This window comes from Paramacrobiotus metropolitanus, unplaced genomic scaffold (assembly GCF_019649055.1).
Source record: "Paramacrobiotus metropolitanus isolate TYO unplaced genomic scaffold, Prichtersi_v1.0 Parri_scaffold0000004, whole genome shotgun sequence".
Taxonomy (NCBI): Eukaryota; Metazoa; Tardigrada; class Eutardigrada; order Parachela; family Macrobiotidae; genus Paramacrobiotus; species Paramacrobiotus metropolitanus.
The window spans coordinates 205,429-224,000 of NW_026570224.1; the positions used below are offsets into that span (position 1 = coordinate 205,429).

Genomic DNA, 18,572 nt, shown 5'->3' on the forward strand with positions numbered 1-18,572 from the left:
CCCTTCCTAATTTCTGTATGAACATTCACATCTTGTTCAAAACGACCAGTGCGTTGATTACGGTTATCACATTTTTTACTTGGTACTTTTACCTTACAAACCTATGAAGGATACATCTAATTTCAAGACTGCCTCGAACACTGCCCGCGCAAGGTGGTTTTGCTAACTCGTAAAAGACATTTTGGCACACTCGACAGTTTTCAAAAATTTCTTAGGACAAATGTTGGTTGAGTCAATTTCTGGAGAGGTAGTTATCGGAGTCCTAAAAATGACCGTTAACCCACCCCTTAATCACCCTTTGGCCCCTTCCTGACTTGTTAAAAGATTCTGTTTTTGATGTCGTTGGGTTTGCTACAGAATTTTACACTAAAAATGTACAACGTAAATATCAAAACGACAGACAGAAATATTTAAAATTTATTTTAACGTTAAACGTAGCAGTACAGTATGTACTAGAAGACCTTTGCTACTCCTTGACTTGACTGCCGTCTATCGTCAGGGCGAATTAACCTTTAATTATTAATAAGAAACATGTAATACAATCATATTAAGAATCATATGTAATACAACTTGAGTACTATTAGGCACAACAGCAAAAGCTCTATTAATTTTATATTGAGACTGGCGAAATATTATACAGTCACAGGTTGCTATAAAGTATAAAAGTACACGACATTTGTACTGATTACACAGCTTCAGCCGATTACGGAAACAGGCGGCCTGATCACCATGCAGAACATTTCATCCGAATTAGCGTGCAATTTAAGTTGCTAGGATAGCTGCGATATCTTTACCATTGTCAGTCTGTTGTGGCAACATAGCAACAACATCAACAGCATCAACAACGACATGACATAAGGACTAACAATTACTGAGTTCCTTATAAGTCTGTCTGCACTAATGTAGAGCGGCAACGTCCAAAGTCACGGTATAATTATGAATATGCACTTCGTCGTTTATCGCATTTCGCGCTCTTTCGCACTACGGATACGCATACCAGACACAAGGGACAGGGTATTCTCTGCGTTGTTCCACATTGGAAACCTGGAAAATTTTGTACTAATTTCGCTGTATCTGTACAAGCTTGTTATATATAAAAACAATTGTTATTACGTACTTTTAGTTTTTGAAAAGTTTTCGATATGTGAAACAACGCGGAAGAAGATCGTGTCTCTGGTGTCCGGTACCAATCCAACAATTTCCACATTGCGTAATAAAACATGTAAGCGCAATGAAGTAAATACATGTGCATTTATATGTGCATGTACTATAATATGTACATGTACTATGTGCGCATGTATTGTATATGTACATGTACATGTATTGTACATGTTACGTTAGAATGTACATGTACGTGTAACATTATTTTGAGAATCCGAAGTATTTACATAAGCACACCATCACACTGTGCATCAAAGAGCGTAGGGAATCCCTTGTCCGGCTGTTATACGCATGAAAACTCTTCTGACTCGCAGTAAACTGCCGGCTCCGTGGCACAATCCGAGTCTCGGGCGATTTCCTGATTATTCCCGTCCGAGGCCGGCATCATCGGGGCGGACGGCAGGACGACCGGCGGCGGCAACGGACAGCGGCATAGCGTGCACCCACTGACCAACAGCATCCCGGCCGCTAGGAATCCCACCCCGGCGTGCACCAGCAGCACCCCGAGGGCGTTGCTGGCCAGATCGAATGCCTTCTCTCTCGTATGGCCGGTCGAAGGTGCGGGGATGGTGTCCAGCTGGGGACCCTGGATGAATTCGGACAGCGGGATGAGCAGGTAGGCGGACATGGCCAGCAGGAGGAGCGACGTCGCCATGTTGGTCGCGCACAGGGATTGTAACCGGCGGACGTGGCTGTGCGACAGCGTGTGGTATGGCGAACGGGCCAGGTGGCGGCTGGTCTGACGCAGGAGATACGCGGTGCCCGTGTAGCACAGGCCGGTGAGCAGGCCCAGCGGCAGTCGCGCCAGAACGAGGTTCCCGCGCCAATCGTACACGGCTTCGTACAGGAAGACGAACGTGTATACTATCAAGTGCCAAATAATTTAATCAATTTATTTATAAGCGGCAATAAATTAAGCTAACGACATAATTCCTTAGCCAGCGTATGAGTATACTTATAAGATGGTAGAAAATTATCCCCATCATATAAAGTAGGTGCAGTATTTCTACGTAAAAACCATTACAAATACAGATGCATGCAGACTGATACAGCTGTTATTATTCGCATGGCAAAAACGCCATATTTGATCCAATTCAAACAACAATGTCTATTAATAAGGTACGAGTAGCTTAACAGTGACTTTATACATGTACGTACTATCAAGGTAAAGATCTATATTACAACGGAAAACCCCGTACGATCTGGTCAGAACAAACCAAAAAATTAATCGAAAAACTGCAAACGCCATTCGATTCAGCATGTCTGGAAACTGTGTCACATGCATTTTTGTCACGTATTGCCAAATACGCTGTTGTTTATTGCTGCTCGTACACAACTCGACTGACCATCTGCAGCTGGTATTCGCAGATACCGTTGCCGTTGCTAAGACATAGTATAACTCCATTACAATTTTGTTTTGGTAATTATCCGCTCCGGCTCCCGTGCACAGACCCCGGTGCCGGTAGAGCTGAAAGCTCAAGGTGACCTTGAAAACAATTTCAGAGTCCGGTTGCTTGGAGCAAACAATCAGTACCAAAAATTCAAATCAAAATTTAAACCAAATAAAAAATTTAAACTGGTACCTTTTTAGCTCAGCAAAATAAAAAGGTTTAAACTTTTACTCCTACAAAACTAGAAAAGCCAGTTAGCAGTAACACAAACGATGCTACTTAAAGTGGACGGCTTCGTTTAAAAAATCGTTATCAATTTAAAGCGCTAAAAAAACTGACCATAGTAATCGTTCAAACGGGCTGACCCTTCACTGCACTCCGAGCAAAGTAAGGACAGTGATTACTTAATCAGCACATACGGTGCGTAAATTATTCCGTATAATACGGAATAATACGGTATCTACATTCTAAATCTTTATTACCACAAAAAAAGAACGGGAAACACGAACGCAGCTTTCCCGTACGGCATCAGCAAAAACCATTTCCATAATCTGATTGCCCCGATTCCAAAACCCGGCCAGACGGCCTTTCACAGAGCGCGCTAGGTAAACGAATAACCGAAGTACCGTTACTGTCCCGAGCACACAGCTCGTTAGGTGAACGAGTGACCGAAGTATCGTTACTGTCCAGAGCACACAGCCCGTTAGGTGAACGAGTGACCGAAGTACCGTTCCTGTCCAGAGCACACAGCCCGTTAGGTGAACGAGTGACCGAAGTACCGTTCCTGTCCAGAGCACACAGCCCGCTACGTCAATGAGTGACCGAAGTATCGTTCCTGTCCAGAGCACACAGCCCGCTACGTCAATGAGTGACCGAATTATCGTTCCTGTCCAGAGCACACAGCCCGCTACGTCAATGAGTGACCGAAGTATCGTTCCTGTCCAGAGCACACAGCCCGCTACGTCAATGAGTGACCGAAGTATCGTTCCTGTCCAGAGCACACAGCCCGCTACGTCAATGAGTGACCGAAGTATCGTTCCTGTCCAGAGCACACAGCCCGCTAAGATCAATGAGTGACCGAAGTATCGTTCACTGTCCAGAGCACACAGCCCGCTACGTCAATGAGTGACCGAAGTATCGTTCCTGTCCAGAGCACACAGCCCGCTACGTCAATGAGTGACCGAAGTATCGTTCCTGTCCAGAGCACACAGCCCGCTACGTCAATGAGTGACCGAAGTATCGTTACTGTCCAGAGCACACAGCCCGCTACGTCAATGAGTGACCGAAGTATCGTTACTGTCCAGAGCACACAGCCCGCTACGTCAATGAGTGACCGAAGTATCGTTACTGTCCAGAGCACACAGCCCGCTACGTCAATGAGTGACCGAAGTATCGTTCCTGTCCAGAGCACACAGCCCGCTACGTCAATGAGTGACCGAAGTATCGTTACTGTCCAGAGCACACAGCCCGTTAGGTGAACGAGTGACCGAAGTACCGTTCCTGTCCAGAGCACACAGCCCGTTAGGTGAACGAGTGACCGAAGTATCGTTCCTGTCCAGAGCACACAGCCCGCTACGTCAATGAGTGACCGAAGTATCGTTCCTGTCCAGAGCACACAGCCCGCTACGTCAATGAGTGACCGAAGTATCGTTCCTGTCCAGAGCACACAGCCCGCTACGTCAATGAGTGACCGAAGTATCGTTACTGTCCAGAGCACACAGCCCGCTACGTCAATGAGTGACCGAAGTATCGTTCCTGTCCAGAGCACACAGCCCGCTACGTCAATGAGTGACCGAAGTATCGTTCCTGTCCAGAGCACACAGCCCGCTACGTCAATGAGTGACCGAAGTATCGTTCCTGTCCAGAGCACACAGCCCGCTACGTCAATGAGTGACCGAAGTATCGTTCCTGTCCAGAGCACACAGCCCGCTACGTCAATGAGTGACCGAAGTATCGTTACTGTCCAGAGCACACAGCCCGTTAGGTGAACGAGTGACCGAAGTATCGTTCCTGTCCAGAGCACACAGCCCGCTAGGTGAATGAGTGACCGAAGTATCGTTCCTGTCCAGAGCACACAGCCCGCTACGTCAATGAGTGACCGAAGTATCGTTCCTGTCCAGAGCACACAGCCCGCTACGTCAATGAGTGACCGAAGTATCGTTACTGTCCAGAGCACACAGCCCGTTAGGTGAACGAGTGACCGAAGTACCGTTCCTGTCCAGAGCACACAGCCCGTTAGGTGAACGAGTGACCGAAGTATCGTTACTGTCCTGAGCACACAGCTCGTAAGATGAATGAGTGACCGAAGTATCGTTACTGTCCATAGCACACAGCCCGCTACGTCAATGAGTGACCGAAGTATCGTTACTGTCCAGAGCACACAGCCCGTAAGATGAATGAGTGACCGAAGTATCGTTACTGTCCATAGCACACAGCCCGCTACGTCAATGAGTGACCGAAGTATCGTTACTGTCCAGAGCACACAGCCCGTAAGATGAATGAGTGACCGAAGTATCGTTACTGTCCAGAGCACACAGCCCGCTACGTCAATGAGTGACCGAAGTATCGTTACTGTCCAGAGCACACAGCCCGCTACGTCAATGAGTGACCGAAGTATCGTTACTGTCCAGAGCACACAGCCCGTAAGATGAATGAGTGACCGAAGTATCGTTACTATCCATAGCACACAGCCCGCTACGTCAATGAGTGACCGAAGTATCGTTACTGTCCAGAGCACACAGCCCGTAAGATGAATAGTGACCGAAGTATCGTTCCTGTCCAGAGCACACAGCCCGCTACGTCAATGAGTGACCGAAGTATCGTTACTGTCCAGAGCACACAGCCCGCTACGTCAATGAGTGACCGAAGTATCGTTCCTGTCCAGAGCACACAGCCCGCTACGTCAATGAGTGACCGAAGTATCGTTACTGTCTAGAGCACACAGCCCGCTACGTCAATGAGTGACCGAAGTATCGTTACTGTCCAGAGCACACAGCCCGTAAGATGAATAGTGACCGAAGTATCGTTCCTGTCCAGAGCACACAGCCCGCTACGTCAATGAGTGACCAAAGTATCGTTACTGTCCAGAGCACACACCCCGGTACGTCAATGAATGACCGAAGTATCGTTACTGTCCAGAGCACACAGCCCGTAAGATGAATAGTGACCGAAGTATCGTTACTGTCCAGAGCACACAGCCCGTAAGATGAATAGTGACCGAAGTATCGTTACTGTCCAGAGCACACAGCCCGTAAGATGAATGAGTGACCGAAGTATCGTTACTGTCCATAGCTTACAGCCCGCAAGGTGAGCAGTTAACCAAAGTTCCATTACTGTCCAGCACACGAAGCCCGCTAGGTGGTTGAGTGACCCAACTACCACCAGAATCCATTGCAAGCATTCCTTACCCTAGGTTGAAATTTAGTACCTGGTAGAGTAAGAGTCGGGATGGAAAACTTAACAAAAATTCCCCTCTCAGTCAACGTGAATGCGTCTGAGTGCAGAAAAGCCATAAATTCACTTTTCATCCTATCTGCGTTTTAGCGCTATTTTCAGACCATTTTGTTTCGCTGAAGGAATAAGCTGTTAACTAAATAGCTGATCGAAACCATTTGAATAAACCGGCCGTAGACTGGAGAATGGAGACCACAAGAAACGCGGAGGCGAAGCCGAGGCTGTTTCTTGTAGATATAATAATAAGATGAATATATATGCCGAAATAAATGCCAAACATTTACCATACTAATCACAAGGTATACAAAAATATACGAAAGTAAAATTAATGACAGTTTACTAACCTAATTAATTATTACGATGAAAGGGTTAATCTACTTCATTTGTAAATATTATTATTAAAATGTACGAAACTAACTTCCTGGGAAATAAATTAATGGATTAATTTTATCAGCCAACGGATACACAACCTCAAACAGGTATAATAGCTACAGGTGTTGCTCGCGCTAGCGCGCTCCCAGTTTAGATTTAGGTATGGAATTTACAGTATGTTTAAAAATTAGGAATGTGGAAATCTGTATCCAAAGCAGCCAAGCAGCGATAATAATTATTGCTGAACAAGATAATTTGTTGGGAATGAGTTGCTACTTTAGCCCGATAATAATAACTGCAATAACAATATTAAGTAGTCTGATTACCAGCAGTCTGAAGGCAAGTGGCCAGTGCGCCGGCCACGACGTACAGGATGCTGATGCGGAATGCTGTCCCCTGAGAGAAGGGTGTTGTGAACGGAATACGGAAATGCAGGATCATGATTATGTTGCTGCGACACCTACACAGAGACTGGCTATCCACTATCCAGTCGACTTCCACTTGTATAACAGCTGGGAATGCAGCAGCGAACGAAATGCATAATGGCTGCATCATTGCCTTAACGTCTCGGCTGCTTGGCGTGAAATTTATGGGTGATTGTACAGAGAACATAACGGGTCGGTATGGTGTTTGAGCGAGCATGACATGCTGCTGAATGGATATACAGAATCGGTATGGGTGCTCCATGCACCGGATCCCAGCGGTTTAAGATTGTTACGTAACCACAATGGCTCTTTGCGGATCGCGGTCTTCATCGCTCTCTGTAACATGTTCAGTAACATCGGCGGATGGTTTTCCTTCTGATACTGCGTTACTGCGTTCAACAATAAAATTACAACTACGGCACATCAACAGGCCGCCGCAAAACCAGTTAGTACTGTTTTAGGTGTCAAACCCGCAATCAATGATTCACAATGACGGATTCGTGCCAACGGTACTTATAGACTAATCTCTCTTTATAAAAGAACATGTAAGGAACCCGTCGTCGATTTATCACTTTGTAGTTGACGGAAAGCGTCTTCACTGTCCACCAGATCGTCAAAACAATAATAAGCAATAAAGGCACCAGCAACACTTTTGACCATGTACTACTCTCCTGCACATACAATCTTCCGGGTGTTGCAGATGTTTCTCGTAGATCTTTCTAAATAGGTTATTTGTGTCGTTTTGGAGCCGGTTTTGCAATACGCAGCAGTGCCAACTGCGTCATACATCCAGATTCCAGGCTGGATGTATGACGCAGTGTCAGCTGGATGTATGACGCATTTCTGTCATGTGCAATTGGATACTTACTGAAAACGTCCACCACTGTTTTAATATTAAACAGATTTGGTAGCGTGTTACTGTATATTAACTACGAGTATTAAATACGGTATATGGGTAAATTTCAATAAATTATTTGATAAAAGAAACGGACCATCAATTCCTACCACCAAAGCCAACCTTGCCAGAACCGGCATTGGTAGCACGGGTTAGTATGATTTATTAAAAAAAAGTTCAGGTGGTACATTTTCTGAGCTTGCTGAATGTAATGGCGTTTACAGTTGTTTTCTTTCTCTTTTATTTTTCCGATCTCGATGTTTCGGATTTTTTCGAAGTTTAATTTATAGATGTTGTTCCTTGACATATTGTCGATCTACGTGCATATATTAAAGCGATAGAAAGTAAACTGTACCCCCAATAGGAGTGTTAATTGCCTCTCTCTACTGTTTCCTGGTTATTGAGTTATGAAGACCAGAATCCTTATTATTTTTCCCACATTTTACCGACCGCATCTCACGGTCAGAATTTCCTTGAATATATTATCTGGCTACAGCTTGTTCTGAGCTTGCTAATTAATTCACGCTCCTGTATAATGCTCCGCGCCTTCCGCGCTTCTTGCCCCACGCTTCTGCGTTCTTCTTCATCAGCTTGATTTGCTCGCTGGTTCTTGCCCGCGTGCACTTGCTAATTAACTCTTGCTTGGGTTTGCTTCAGTTTAGCCATAATGGGGTGATCATTCGTCTCCCACCGTTGATTACACACACGCCGTTGTCTATACACCGTACTATTTAATTTAATTTAATTTATTGCCTTGTGCAACGGGACACTGTTCCCTCAAGGCATTAAATATTCTGACATCCCAAAAACTTATCATGATACGCAGCAAAGGTCACACAAAATACACAACATGGGATGGTATATTTAGCGAGAGAAAAAAATCATTAGTATAATCAAACCAAACTGAGTTTGATTAGGCAAGCAACAGAAATTGTGAAAAGAAAGTGCCCAAAGTGAGCAGGAAATTACGGAAGTCGAAGATCATGTCGTTAATGTGAATACACGCTCTATAGTCTATTTGAAACACACAGCAGAGATTCAGATGATCCACAGGCTGCACAGTACACACACACGCTGCCAGAGTCAAAAACAGCCAGTCTGATGTTTACTGCTTCACTGGGGGCGGTTAAATAAGTACAGTACTGTTTTACCTTCATGTAACCAGTACAGTATCTCACGAAAAAGCATTAAGCATAACAACGCTAGGTGTCTGACTTGGATGAGGAAGGGCAGTCGCCATCAAGCTGCTGACGTTTAGACCCGTGCTGCTTACCTGAGCTTGGGTTGCTAGGTTGACAACAACGTCTTTTCCTGTTTCGTTTCCTGTACGTACAGGAGCGTAAACACAGTAATCTGCATAAACGCCTTCATGGACGTATTAGAATTGCGCTAAGGCTTCGTGGCTGCTGCCGCATTATATTTCATGCTGGCCAATAATATTCGTCGTCATAATTATACGCCAATATCATAATATTATTATGGTATTGACGTATTTGATTTACTGTACCTTATGCTAACGTCCCATATGTGCGGAACGTACTGATAGCTACGGGAACTTTGCAAAATCTTGTATTACCGGGGTCCTTTCTCGGTTGTACGGATTGCGCAGTAGATGATAATATTATAACTTGGTGAACCGTGTGTTTTTTAAGCAGATCATGATTTCGTTCAGAAGAACTGCTGTAATCTTGCATCAGCTTATTTTATGTGAGTAAATTTGAATTTCGGGTGAAATGTCTCATTATTTTGTTCCAGTCCCGGTTTTCCATACACGTTACATCGTTTTCTGGTCATGATTGGTAATTCCGTAAGCTAAAGCCAAACCGTAATCGGCGAAGCGCGATATTATTGTCCTGGATTCTCATCAGCTTTTTCATTAAGATCTTTTATCTGCCTGAGTCGAAGTGCATGAACGCACTGTCAAACATTTTATCTCGCTCCGCGCATGGCCGAAGCGGACCTGATAATGTTAAAAGATTATATGTTTAGCTCAATATTAAGGATGATGGCAGATGTTAAAAGTTGTTCCTTACGCTATAGGCCACGCCTTACAGCAGAATTCGACATTCCCGCCGATAAAATGCTTCACCTGCGCGGACATGAAGATTTCGGCCGCTGAAGAAAATCACAGCGCCTTTTGTCGACAAAATCTCAACCTACTGCGTTACGACCCTCAAAACACACGCTCCTTTGCCACCGAGTATATGCGCAGTCCGCGAGTCTGGGGAATGGACGGCCTGGTGCTGCCGCAGCAGCCCTACTGCTTTACGTACATCCTACAGTTCAAGAAAGATGGCGCTGTACTGAATTATTTAGTCCGCAGCGGCGGATGGCCGGGCTACAAACCCCCTACCGGTTGTATCAAAGAAGAGATGACTACCAAGAATCCATTGGAGGCCATCAACCAGTATCCTACGCTCAAGTACTACATCTTCTGCAGTACCAACCTGTGTAATAACATTGGCCAGGACGAATTTACCCGGCAGTGCTTCGCCAAGGTGACGCCTGCGTGTGATTCAATCATTAACACCCGGTAGCTGATAACGGTGTCTGTATTGCCGGGCTTCCAGGATGAGGACTTCAATCCACCTAAGACGATCTTTGCCCAGGTAGCGTTAGCGGGGTATATTGCACGTAATTTTTGAGCATCTAAAACCAACTTACTAAATATGAGAAATATGACGTCGATGATATGTATCCGATATGTCTTAACATATCATGGTAAGTTTTGCAGAAGCGGGACGCTGAAAATTCGGATGGAGCTGCAGTCAGCTGTGATCGGCGGATGCTTTCCTGTCTAACTATAATATCAATCACCCTTGGCGGCTTTAGTCTAGGGCGATGCACAGTACTCGTCGGGTTAGCAGGCTTTCGTAAGTGAAAATCTAAGTACGCAGAAAATCTTTTGACCCCTTAATATTTTATTTTAAAAAAAAAATATAATTTTATATTTTATTTTATAAAAATACGGCAACGGCACACATGCACAGGCGAAGAAATTAATCAGGTTCGCTGCTTACGTAATTTGTGCATCATAAAGACCAGCATTTCGATTTCAATAACAGTGGTGCGTAGTGCGGATGCGCTGCAGTGTTACGCCTGCGCGGATGACGGCCGACCAGCCAGTCAGCTGCTGCCCTGTTACAACGTGCTCGCCCAAGGCAAGGAGCTGCCGAGCACGGTCAACTGTCCGGATCGGTATCCGCCGCCCAACGGCTACGACATGGTCTGGCTACAGAAGGGCTACTGCGCTACCTGGCTGAACCGGATGCCCACGCCCACCAAAGGCGCTTACGTGGATTTTATCAATCGCGGCTGCGTGTATCCCGGCGGGGAACCGGACAACTGTCTGGAAGTGAACATGGAGCCGCCCACTCCCCAGCCCGGTGTACCCCAATGGAGCCCGCGTCTGCGGGTGGTCAAGTACTGTCGGACTGACAGGTGCAACTCCGAGACCTTCACTGCGTTTGTGGCGGAGTGCATCGACAAGACGCTAACAACGGTAAGCTGCTCCATAAAGAAAATCAGTCATGTGCAGTTCCATTTCATGCCATGAATTGTTCTTCATGTGTGTGCGATTAATTGTAAACGATGCTCTCCTATGGATATTAATTGTGAGTAAGGACCAAGTACACCGCTAACTTTGCTCTCACATACTGCGTTTTTAGCGCGATCTTTCCTCGGTTATGACCACACCATCCACACCGACCACCCCAATGCCCACCATACCGGTACGTGTCATCTACAGAGATCCTTCCCGCCAATAACTATCGCTGTAACAGTCTTTGTTAAGACCAGGAAGCCCACTTTGAATAAATACTTTGTGGAAGACGATGATGTCGATGACGGTTGGCCTATTCGTCCTTGGTTCAACTGGGTAAGAATACTTAGTTGATTATCCGTACATCTACGAGTTATCTACGAATGTACATCTACGACGAATAGTGTAACATGTTGCAAGGGATGTGCTAGGATCGTATAGAACTTCGGAATAAATCTGCCGATTGAGGGAGTCGAACCCACAAACTCCATACTCTAAGGCCGAGAGAGGCACCACTAGGCTATCGGCAAAGCATGCAAATTGTATCGAAATGTTTTATCTAACGATCCTATAGAGAGCGGATGCCGCTCTAACAATGTCTAGTAAAAAAAGCACCCAGTTATTCAGAATTATTGAGGTACCTGTAATGCACGGCTTTACTGTGAACAAACAAGCAACAACCGTCTGCTTTGATTTAGGACGATGAAATGGACAAAGATCGAAAAAGGGACAAGAAGATTTCGGAGGAAGCCGAGAGGAGAAAACTGGAAAAGAGCAATATACCAGCATGGGAGCAACAGCGCCGTATCCAAGAATTCCTAAAGGAGTTCGAATTCAATGAAACCAAGGCGGACACAGAGTCGCACGCCACGCGCATCATCATCAACTTCGACGTTTTTCTACTACCCATATGCATGAGCTGCTTGAGTTTATTCCGATTAGGAGAGGCACTGCCGTGATTGTTTCTGTGCAGAGTGCGTGGGTTGCGTTACCGGAAGTTACCGGACTTCTGTGCTCTTTACCATTTGCTGTAGCAGTGCAGGCGCTTTGAGTTTTGTGATTGTTTGGGCTGGCACGTATGATAGGTCGAACTGCCGTCCTTTAACGCGGTACAGTTTTGTCGTTTTTTGCTGAATGCTGATCGCGGTCCTGGTCGCTCGCTGTAGCATGTTGAGCAGTATGTAGCAGCGGATTGTTATCCACCGCAAAAATTTTATTTTGAAATTTGCGCGTCAAATTCTTTTCCGCCGCGTTGTAGTATGATTCGAGAGCCAGGTCGGAAGCTGAGCAAAGGAAATTCAGACTGTAAGCTTGTCTGGAGGGCCGCTAAAAATGTTGTTCCAATCTTTTTGAAAACACACTTTGCTCAGACGAATTTGAGGCATTGAGCCCGTATTCATTTAGAACTAGAAAATCATCGCAGTCACAATATCACTCATGCTTCGTTAAAGTCGCTGCATAATCCGTAACCGTGACTTGTGATGACACCAGAATCTCCGTAAAACTTTGCAGAATCTGTACGAGTACTGATGATATTGGTCGTTAAGGTTGCTGAAAATTCAGACCTTAGAACCATTTGTACACCCGTAAAGAAAACATTAAATAAAAATTTCCAAAAATAAAACTGATATTCATATTCCTTTATGAATTTTATATTGTCGATAAAGCTACAATTGACACTGCGCTTAAACTAATGTACTGCAAAACGACCAAGATTTAATTAACACCGAACATCTGCATGTTGTTGCTGTTGAATTGTTGTTGTTGCATAAGTATCTGCATAAGAAGGCGTTGTGCTAAAAATTCGGCCAGAAACGTTGCCTGCTTGGTGACCAAAGTAGACTTGTACATAATCGCCGGACAAAAAGCATGTTGACGTTTCTTGTTTGTTTACGTTTTATATGCAGTACAGTAATAAATTTCTAATAAAGTTTTGTAATAATAATTATAATATTATAAATTACTGTTATTTTCAATAAGTTTTGCAGGAAAATGTTTGTATTTGCGCGTTTATCACTACGGGATAAATACCAGTGCCACACATATTTATCCCGTGGATAATTGCTGTGATGTTTCCTACAAGCAGCCAATCTCTGTGCGTTGGGCGGTTAACTGCAAGATCTACGAGTATGGAAAATAATGTGGTAGACTTCCGCGCACTGTGCATTTTTGCATGCTATGCAGCTATGGCGTCAGGATTATTGAAGGCTGATTCGCGCGTGGCTCCTTAGACCGAAGAACTATCGCATCGTGGATCGGAACTCCCCATTTTGTTTTTGGGAAATGGTACGACCTGGACGAGTGGGACTTGCCGTCATTGTTCAGTTTTTCATAAGTAATTCTGCTAACTTTAAAATAAGGTAAAGGTCGCTAATGTAGATGACAGCACTAATGTATGCAAAGCGCTGCCATCCGCAAAACTGTCGTCGTGTCGACAAATTCCAAAGGTTGAAATCCGTACGGGGACCCTGTTTCCCACACTATCCAAATGCTGAGAAATTCATTTCTGCCCGCACGACGAAACTCGTTGATGCGTAGCATCCTCATCCTAAAAGTCGATACTTGTTAAAAATTTTATTTCAGTATCCACCCAAAGAAAAAATCTTTTACAAGCAATGGTACACTACTTGATAGTTCAAATTTAAATACTAAAAAACAACCAAGTCTATCTTCTCTCGGGACACGGATCTCGGGTCTCTATCGTCTCTCTTCGTCGCGGGTCTCTATCTTCTCTCTTAACCGATAACTTACTCAAAACAGCCGTAGTTTTACAAGAAATAAACCGAAACACTGCTTGAAAGAAGCAGTAAAACAGGGTACTTCAGTTAGGTCCAGGATTTTTCGACCCATGAAACGCAGCAGTTCACTTTGCAGAGCCAAAAATACTAAGCGCCTAAGTACTAAGCGTCTCCATCGTTAACAAGTTAAGAATAAAAACGGTGACCATTGTCCGAAAACGATCACCTGCGGCGTTATTTCTGGCCAATTTGGATATACTTCCGGATTTCTTTCTTGCGGTGACTTGGGAGTCCGCAGCCGTACTTAATTGTGGTGACGTTGTAGGTCACTGGAGCTACGGCATCAACCAGAACACCAGCTGGCCAGCCATCTCCTGCTACGTGTGTTCCCATCTGGAGAATGTCGCTTGCGATAAGGACGTGACGATCCTGAAGAAGGACGTCAAACGGCACGTGGCCAGCTTCGCCACGCAGCAGTTCCGCGGGAAGGCCGCGTGGAGCCATGACGGGCTGGTGCTGCCGCTGCAGCCCTACTGCTATACCAGCGTGGTACGCGTGCTGAAGGACGGCGAAGTCATCAGCTTCTTCGATCGGGGCGGCGCGTATCCGGGCGCCGGGGATGCCAGTGGCTGTGTCAAGGAGCACACGGAGACCAAACAGCAATGGGATGAGAACAACCAGCATCCGGCGCTCAAGTACTACATCTTCTGCCGTACTGCCTTCTGCAATACGATCACGATGGAGAAGCTGGAGCAGCAGTGCTTTAAAAATGTAGGTCGTCACCTGATAGCGTACCCCGGGTCAGTGCATTGAGCGGGTATCGACGACTATCGATGAGGGAATTTTGGCTGTTGCAGAACGAGCAGTTTGATCCACCGGCGTTTTTGGGGCACGCTAAGGTTAGCCGATTGTCACGCTGTGTAATTGAATCTCCCGCTAGAGCGTCTAGCGAAAAACAAGATACTTGTTGAAACTTCGACTGACTTATATTTGTAGGCTACCGATGGAGCGGTGAGACAAAGCTTTCCTGGTGTTCACATGATACCAGTCATTGCGACGCTTCTGGGCGTCGGCGTGTCAAGCTCGCTGTCCTCAGTATGGCACGCGGTCGTTGCGCTGCTGTGGTCATTCGGTAAGTACTTACTACGTAGTACAATTGCACCTGTACTGTACTCGTATTACGTATTTCTTGCTGCCGTATTTGCGCTAGCAGAAACCAATAGGTTTTCTCATACTTTACGTTAACTGCCGACCGTGCTGCCTTAGATCTCCACGGTGCACAGGCTCTGCGCTGCTTCTCCTGCGCCGACGACGGTGCCCGGACCGCGGCCTACCTGCACAACTGCTACAACGTACCGACCGCCATGGAAACGGTCGACTGTCCCGACCGCTACCCGCCGCCCAACAACTACAAGATGGTCCTGCGCCAGCAAGGCTACTGCGCCACCTGGTTGGAGCAGTTCCCCAACGGGGGCGGTCGCACCAACGTCATCAGCCGCGGCTGCGTGTACCCGGGCGGCGAACCGGACAACTGTCTGCAGGTGGATGCGGAGATCCAGCGCCTTGTGGGCCCCGGCATCGACTACAATCCGGACGGCACCGTGGTCATTACCTCTCTGGGTGGCTGGTTTGATAAGAAGAATCCGAACGGTGGACAGAAAACCATAATCCCCCGACTGCGCATGGTGAAGTACTGCCGGTTTGACAAGTGCAACCAGATAACCTATAACGAACTGGTCCAGTGGTGTTTCGGTGGTGTTGGCAGCACGTTAACTACGGTAAGCCAATTATTACAGTGTTCCAGTCCCAGTTTTCTAAGACCTTGAAATGCTATGCGGAAGTCGCACCGCGACAATCGCACTAGATGACCAAACCTACTCAATCGGTAGATAAGAATATGCTATGGACTCCATAAGTGATACACACAACAATCCACTTCCGTACAACAGGGAAAACATGTACATGCGCACAATATAGTAACATCATGCAACATATGTCGACATGTATTTTTTATTGTAGCGGGATTTGTCGGTACCGATCACGACGCCATCTACACGACTGGTAAGTGTCGCCTTCCTCCGTCGACTTCGCTCAATGAGCATTTCATTCGCTCCATGTAGCCGGTGACGTATTCAAAAAAGGACGAAGACCGCATCAAAGAAGAACGCCTGAAAATGGTACAAAGACCGTTTTTTTATGGCTTTTACACGGTTTATGATCAATACTGGTCTTGTTTCGTTTCCGGGCGCTGCTTTGGTCTAATTAGCGATGCACTTTATAGGAAAGAGAGTTTGTAATAGCGTGGACACAAGAGCTGAAAATACGGTACGAATACTTTTTGAAGATCAAACAGAAGTGGGAAGCGGAGAAGACTCCGACCGTCGCCAAAGATAAGGAAATCGAGGAGGAGGACTTCTTTGAGGTGACCACCAAGAGGAACACAAGGATAAATCACGCCGGACGACGCTCCATAGATTGGCTGTTATTGGCACTGCCTATGTGCGCGTGGCGCGGAACGTTATTAGTTCATGTAGTATGAGTAGCACTCCCAGTTTTGCGGTAATATATGGAATGTTTTTCGTACCGAAAAAAAAAACTGGAACGCTTTTTCCCTTCAAGTAGCCAACGTAACCGTTTGTACACATACCGTAGTCCCGGCCATGACACCCTGTAGACATCGATACAGATTTTTGCCCTCGCCCGCAGGCGTCCTGTTGGAACCTGTTGGCATCCGTTAACACTCTGTGGTCAATGTTGCGACACTAATTAGAACCACTACAGATTTCCGACCTTGTCAACAGACGTCTGTAACCGTACAGACACATTACTTACCTTCCACATGCCGCACCTTGCAGCTGATCCCCTCGAACGATTTTTTGTCCCTGATGTCGTGAATGATGACGGCGGCCTGTGTTGAGCGGTATGATAAAATCCGGGATTCTTACCGTAGTCCGCAGGAGCGGTCTACTGTAAACTAACCATTAGACCGTACGTAATCGTACACAAATTTCGACAGTTTGATGCATGCAAGCATTTTTGTGGTAATTTTAGTTATCCTTAAGCGCTAGGTGTTGCATTTTGTAAACATACTTATTAAAGTATATCTATTTTACTTAGAATGTTCGTTTTCGCGAATTCATGGAATGGAACAGTAAATGCCCTACACACTGGTGCAACGACTTTGTTCGACTACCGTTTCCTAGAGCACGCATTATGATAGTTAAATTGACCATGTACTTCGAAAATGTTGATGTCACGACTCGCCTTGAACTTCAGTAAAATATTCTGATTTCCCGCTAGTTGAAAATGCACTTTAAAAATAGAATTCAAGAAGTAAATGGATGGAATGCAGCTAAAAACTTGCCATCGCCAACAATAGTGGCTGCACATCTTGTACTTATAATTCGATTAATAAATTCCACAACCTATTTCTTTCCAGTTTTTCTTCTTAACCTGGTCAAAAAGGGCGTACACTTCACAAAGTACTTAAAGTTTTTAGAATTGGCTTAACCGTTTTTGTGTAGTAATATTTTACAGAAAACACAAACGAATACGCTTTAGTCTCGCTATGTGGCCGTTTCCCTACTCTACCTAATATACTGTAACTGCAATCAGCCGGTTACCGTTATTCATGTTGCAGTCCAGCTGTGATGATTAATTTTGTCTTTCTCATCGCACACAGTCGGACGGTTCATGTGCATTTACCGTGTTTGGACGCACGCGCTGTACTTTTCACATCCGTGCAGTTATTTTAACCCTTTAACTTAACGCGAGTTATTTTCGAGTTGTCTACGGTAGCGATACTCGCGGTATAACTCAAAACTCGGTTTTCTTGCGTGAAATAACTCGCACGCTCCCTGCAACTCTTACTTTTAATTTCTGCTGCTGCTCTACACTCCAAAGGGCGATCAGATGGCAAGCTGCCGGTATGCGCATTAGTAGTGCTTTCGCTAGTCCAGGGAAAATTTCAGCTTAACATTTAAGCGACGACAGCAAAGCCGTTTGATCAGAATTATCACTGACTAGAATCACGAACTGCTTCATCAATATTATCAGCTTGGCAGATTTTTCGAAACTCGTAACAGCTTGTTCTGTGGCAGGCTCGAAGCGTGTAAATTTTCGGACCGTAAATATCTCGATTCACCGGTATGCGCATGTATATCTGTACGGATACATGAGCGACTCAGTCATCGCTTTTGCTTAATTTCGAATCGAAATCAAGTAAAAGCAATGGTTGAGCGATGAGGTGGATTACGGGTTATTGTGGCCGAAGCTGATTTCCCAAAGCCACAGTGTCTTTTCCCGAGGTAAGTAATTCCAGCTATAGTAGCAAGAAAGCAAATTAATTTCCAGAGGTGATTGCATGTTTTTAGTGGTATTAGTAATAATTTTAGTTTACAAATATTTTGCTAATAATGTTTGTCAATTCGCAGCGGCTATGGACCACTTCGAAAGAGCATTTTGACGATGATCTTTTTACGCTTGTAGAGGGTGACATGATAAACGTGATTGCGGTCATCGTTTATGAGAATCACATAAATATATTATGTCTCCCTCTACAAGCGTAAAAACGACGACCACAAAGAATGGGTTTGT

At 45.3% G+C, this 18,572-nt stretch overlaps 3 protein-coding genes across 6 annotated transcripts; 2 read left to right on the forward strand and 1 right to left on the reverse strand.

The window, feature by feature from the left end:
- Positions 1-565: 565 nt before the first annotated feature.
- LOC129602752 (uncharacterized) lies at positions 566-7,527 on the reverse strand. The gene is made up of 2 exons (XM_055501891.1): positions 6,704-7,527; positions 566-2,025 (listed from the first exon to the last, which is right to left on the reverse strand). The coding sequence occupies exons 1-2, from the start codon at positions 7,062-7,064 to the stop codon at positions 1,445-1,447; spliced, it is 942 nt and encodes a 313-aa protein (XP_055357866.1). The 5' UTR covers positions 7,065-7,527; the 3' UTR covers positions 566-1,444.
- Positions 7,528-9,080: 1,553 nt separating this feature from the next.
- LOC129602671 (uncharacterized) lies at positions 9,081-12,462 on the forward strand. 3 transcript variants are annotated; one of them, XR_008692430.1, is made up of 8 exons: positions 9,081-9,404; positions 9,738-10,195; positions 10,268-10,306; positions 10,432-10,570; positions 10,763-11,199; positions 11,366-11,428; positions 11,496-11,574; positions 11,937-12,077. XR_008692430.1 is itself a non-coding variant. In XM_055501763.1 (8 exons), exons 1-8 carry the CDS (start codon positions 9,490-9,492, stop codon positions 12,195-12,197), a joined length of 1,488 nt encoding a protein of 495 aa, XP_055357738.1. In that variant the 5' UTR covers positions 9,081-9,489; the 3' UTR covers positions 12,198-12,462. The 3 variants fall into 3 exon arrangements, 2 of the variants coding, with proteins under 2 accessions (XP_055357738.1, XP_055357737.1); XM_055501763.1 differs by having other exon boundaries at positions 9,081-9,496; positions 11,491-11,574; positions 11,937-12,462; XM_055501762.1 differs by having other exon boundaries at positions 11,491-11,574; positions 11,937-12,462.
- Positions 12,463-12,874: 412 nt separating this feature from the next.
- Positions 12,875-16,598, forward strand: LOC129602670 (uncharacterized). 2 transcript variants are annotated; one of them, XM_055501761.1, is made up of 9 exons: positions 12,875-13,365; positions 13,423-13,573; positions 14,302-14,747; positions 14,834-14,875; positions 14,973-15,108; positions 15,243-15,754; positions 15,996-16,037; positions 16,097-16,153; positions 16,258-16,598. In XM_055501761.1, exons 2-9 carry the CDS (start codon positions 13,522-13,524, stop codon positions 16,513-16,515), a joined length of 1,545 nt encoding a protein of 514 aa, XP_055357736.1. In that variant the 5' UTR covers positions 12,875-13,365; positions 13,423-13,521; the 3' UTR covers positions 16,516-16,598. The 2 variants fall into 2 exon arrangements, with proteins under 2 accessions (XP_055357736.1, XP_055357735.1); XM_055501760.1 differs by having other exon boundaries at positions 12,875-13,573.
- The last annotated feature ends 1,974 nt before the right edge of the window (positions 16,599-18,572 follow it).

What these genes read in the sequence shown, in the direction of transcription:
- LOC129602752 (XM_055501891.1), bottom strand. Translation starts at nt 7,064, where the DNA reads ATGGAGCACCCATACCGATTCTGTATATCCATTCAGCAGCATGTCATG. An exon ending in CACTTGCCTTCAGACTGCTG is followed by an intron (nt 2,026 to 6,703) that starts GTAATCAGACTA and finishes GGCACTTGATAG; the next exon opens with TATACACGTTCGTCTTCCTG.
- LOC129602671 (XM_055501762.1), top strand. Translation starts at nt 9,356, where the DNA reads ATGATTTCGTTCAGAAGAACTGCTGTAATCTTGCATCAGCTTATTTTA. An exon ending in CTTGCATCAGCTTATTTTAT is followed by an intron (nt 9,405 to 9,737) that starts GTGAGTAAATTT and finishes CTTACGCTATAG; the next exon opens with GCCACGCCTTACAGCAGAAT. An exon ending in CGTCGGGTTAGCAGGCTTTC is followed by an intron (nt 10,571 to 10,762) that starts GTAAGTGAAAAT and finishes TTTCAATAACAG; the next exon opens with TGGTGCGTAGTGCGGATGCG.
- LOC129602670 (XM_055501760.1), top strand. Translation starts at nt 13,522, where the DNA reads ATGGTACGACCTGGACGAGTGGGACTTGCCGTCATTGTTCAGTTTTTC. An exon ending in CATTGTTCAGTTTTTCATAA is followed by an intron (nt 13,574 to 14,301) that starts GTAATTCTGCTA and finishes GTGACGTTGTAG; the next exon opens with GTCACTGGAGCTACGGCATC. An exon ending in TGCGCTGCTGTGGTCATTCG is followed by an intron (nt 15,109 to 15,242) that starts GTAAGTACTTAC and finishes GTGCTGCCTTAG; the next exon opens with ATCTCCACGGTGCACAGGCT.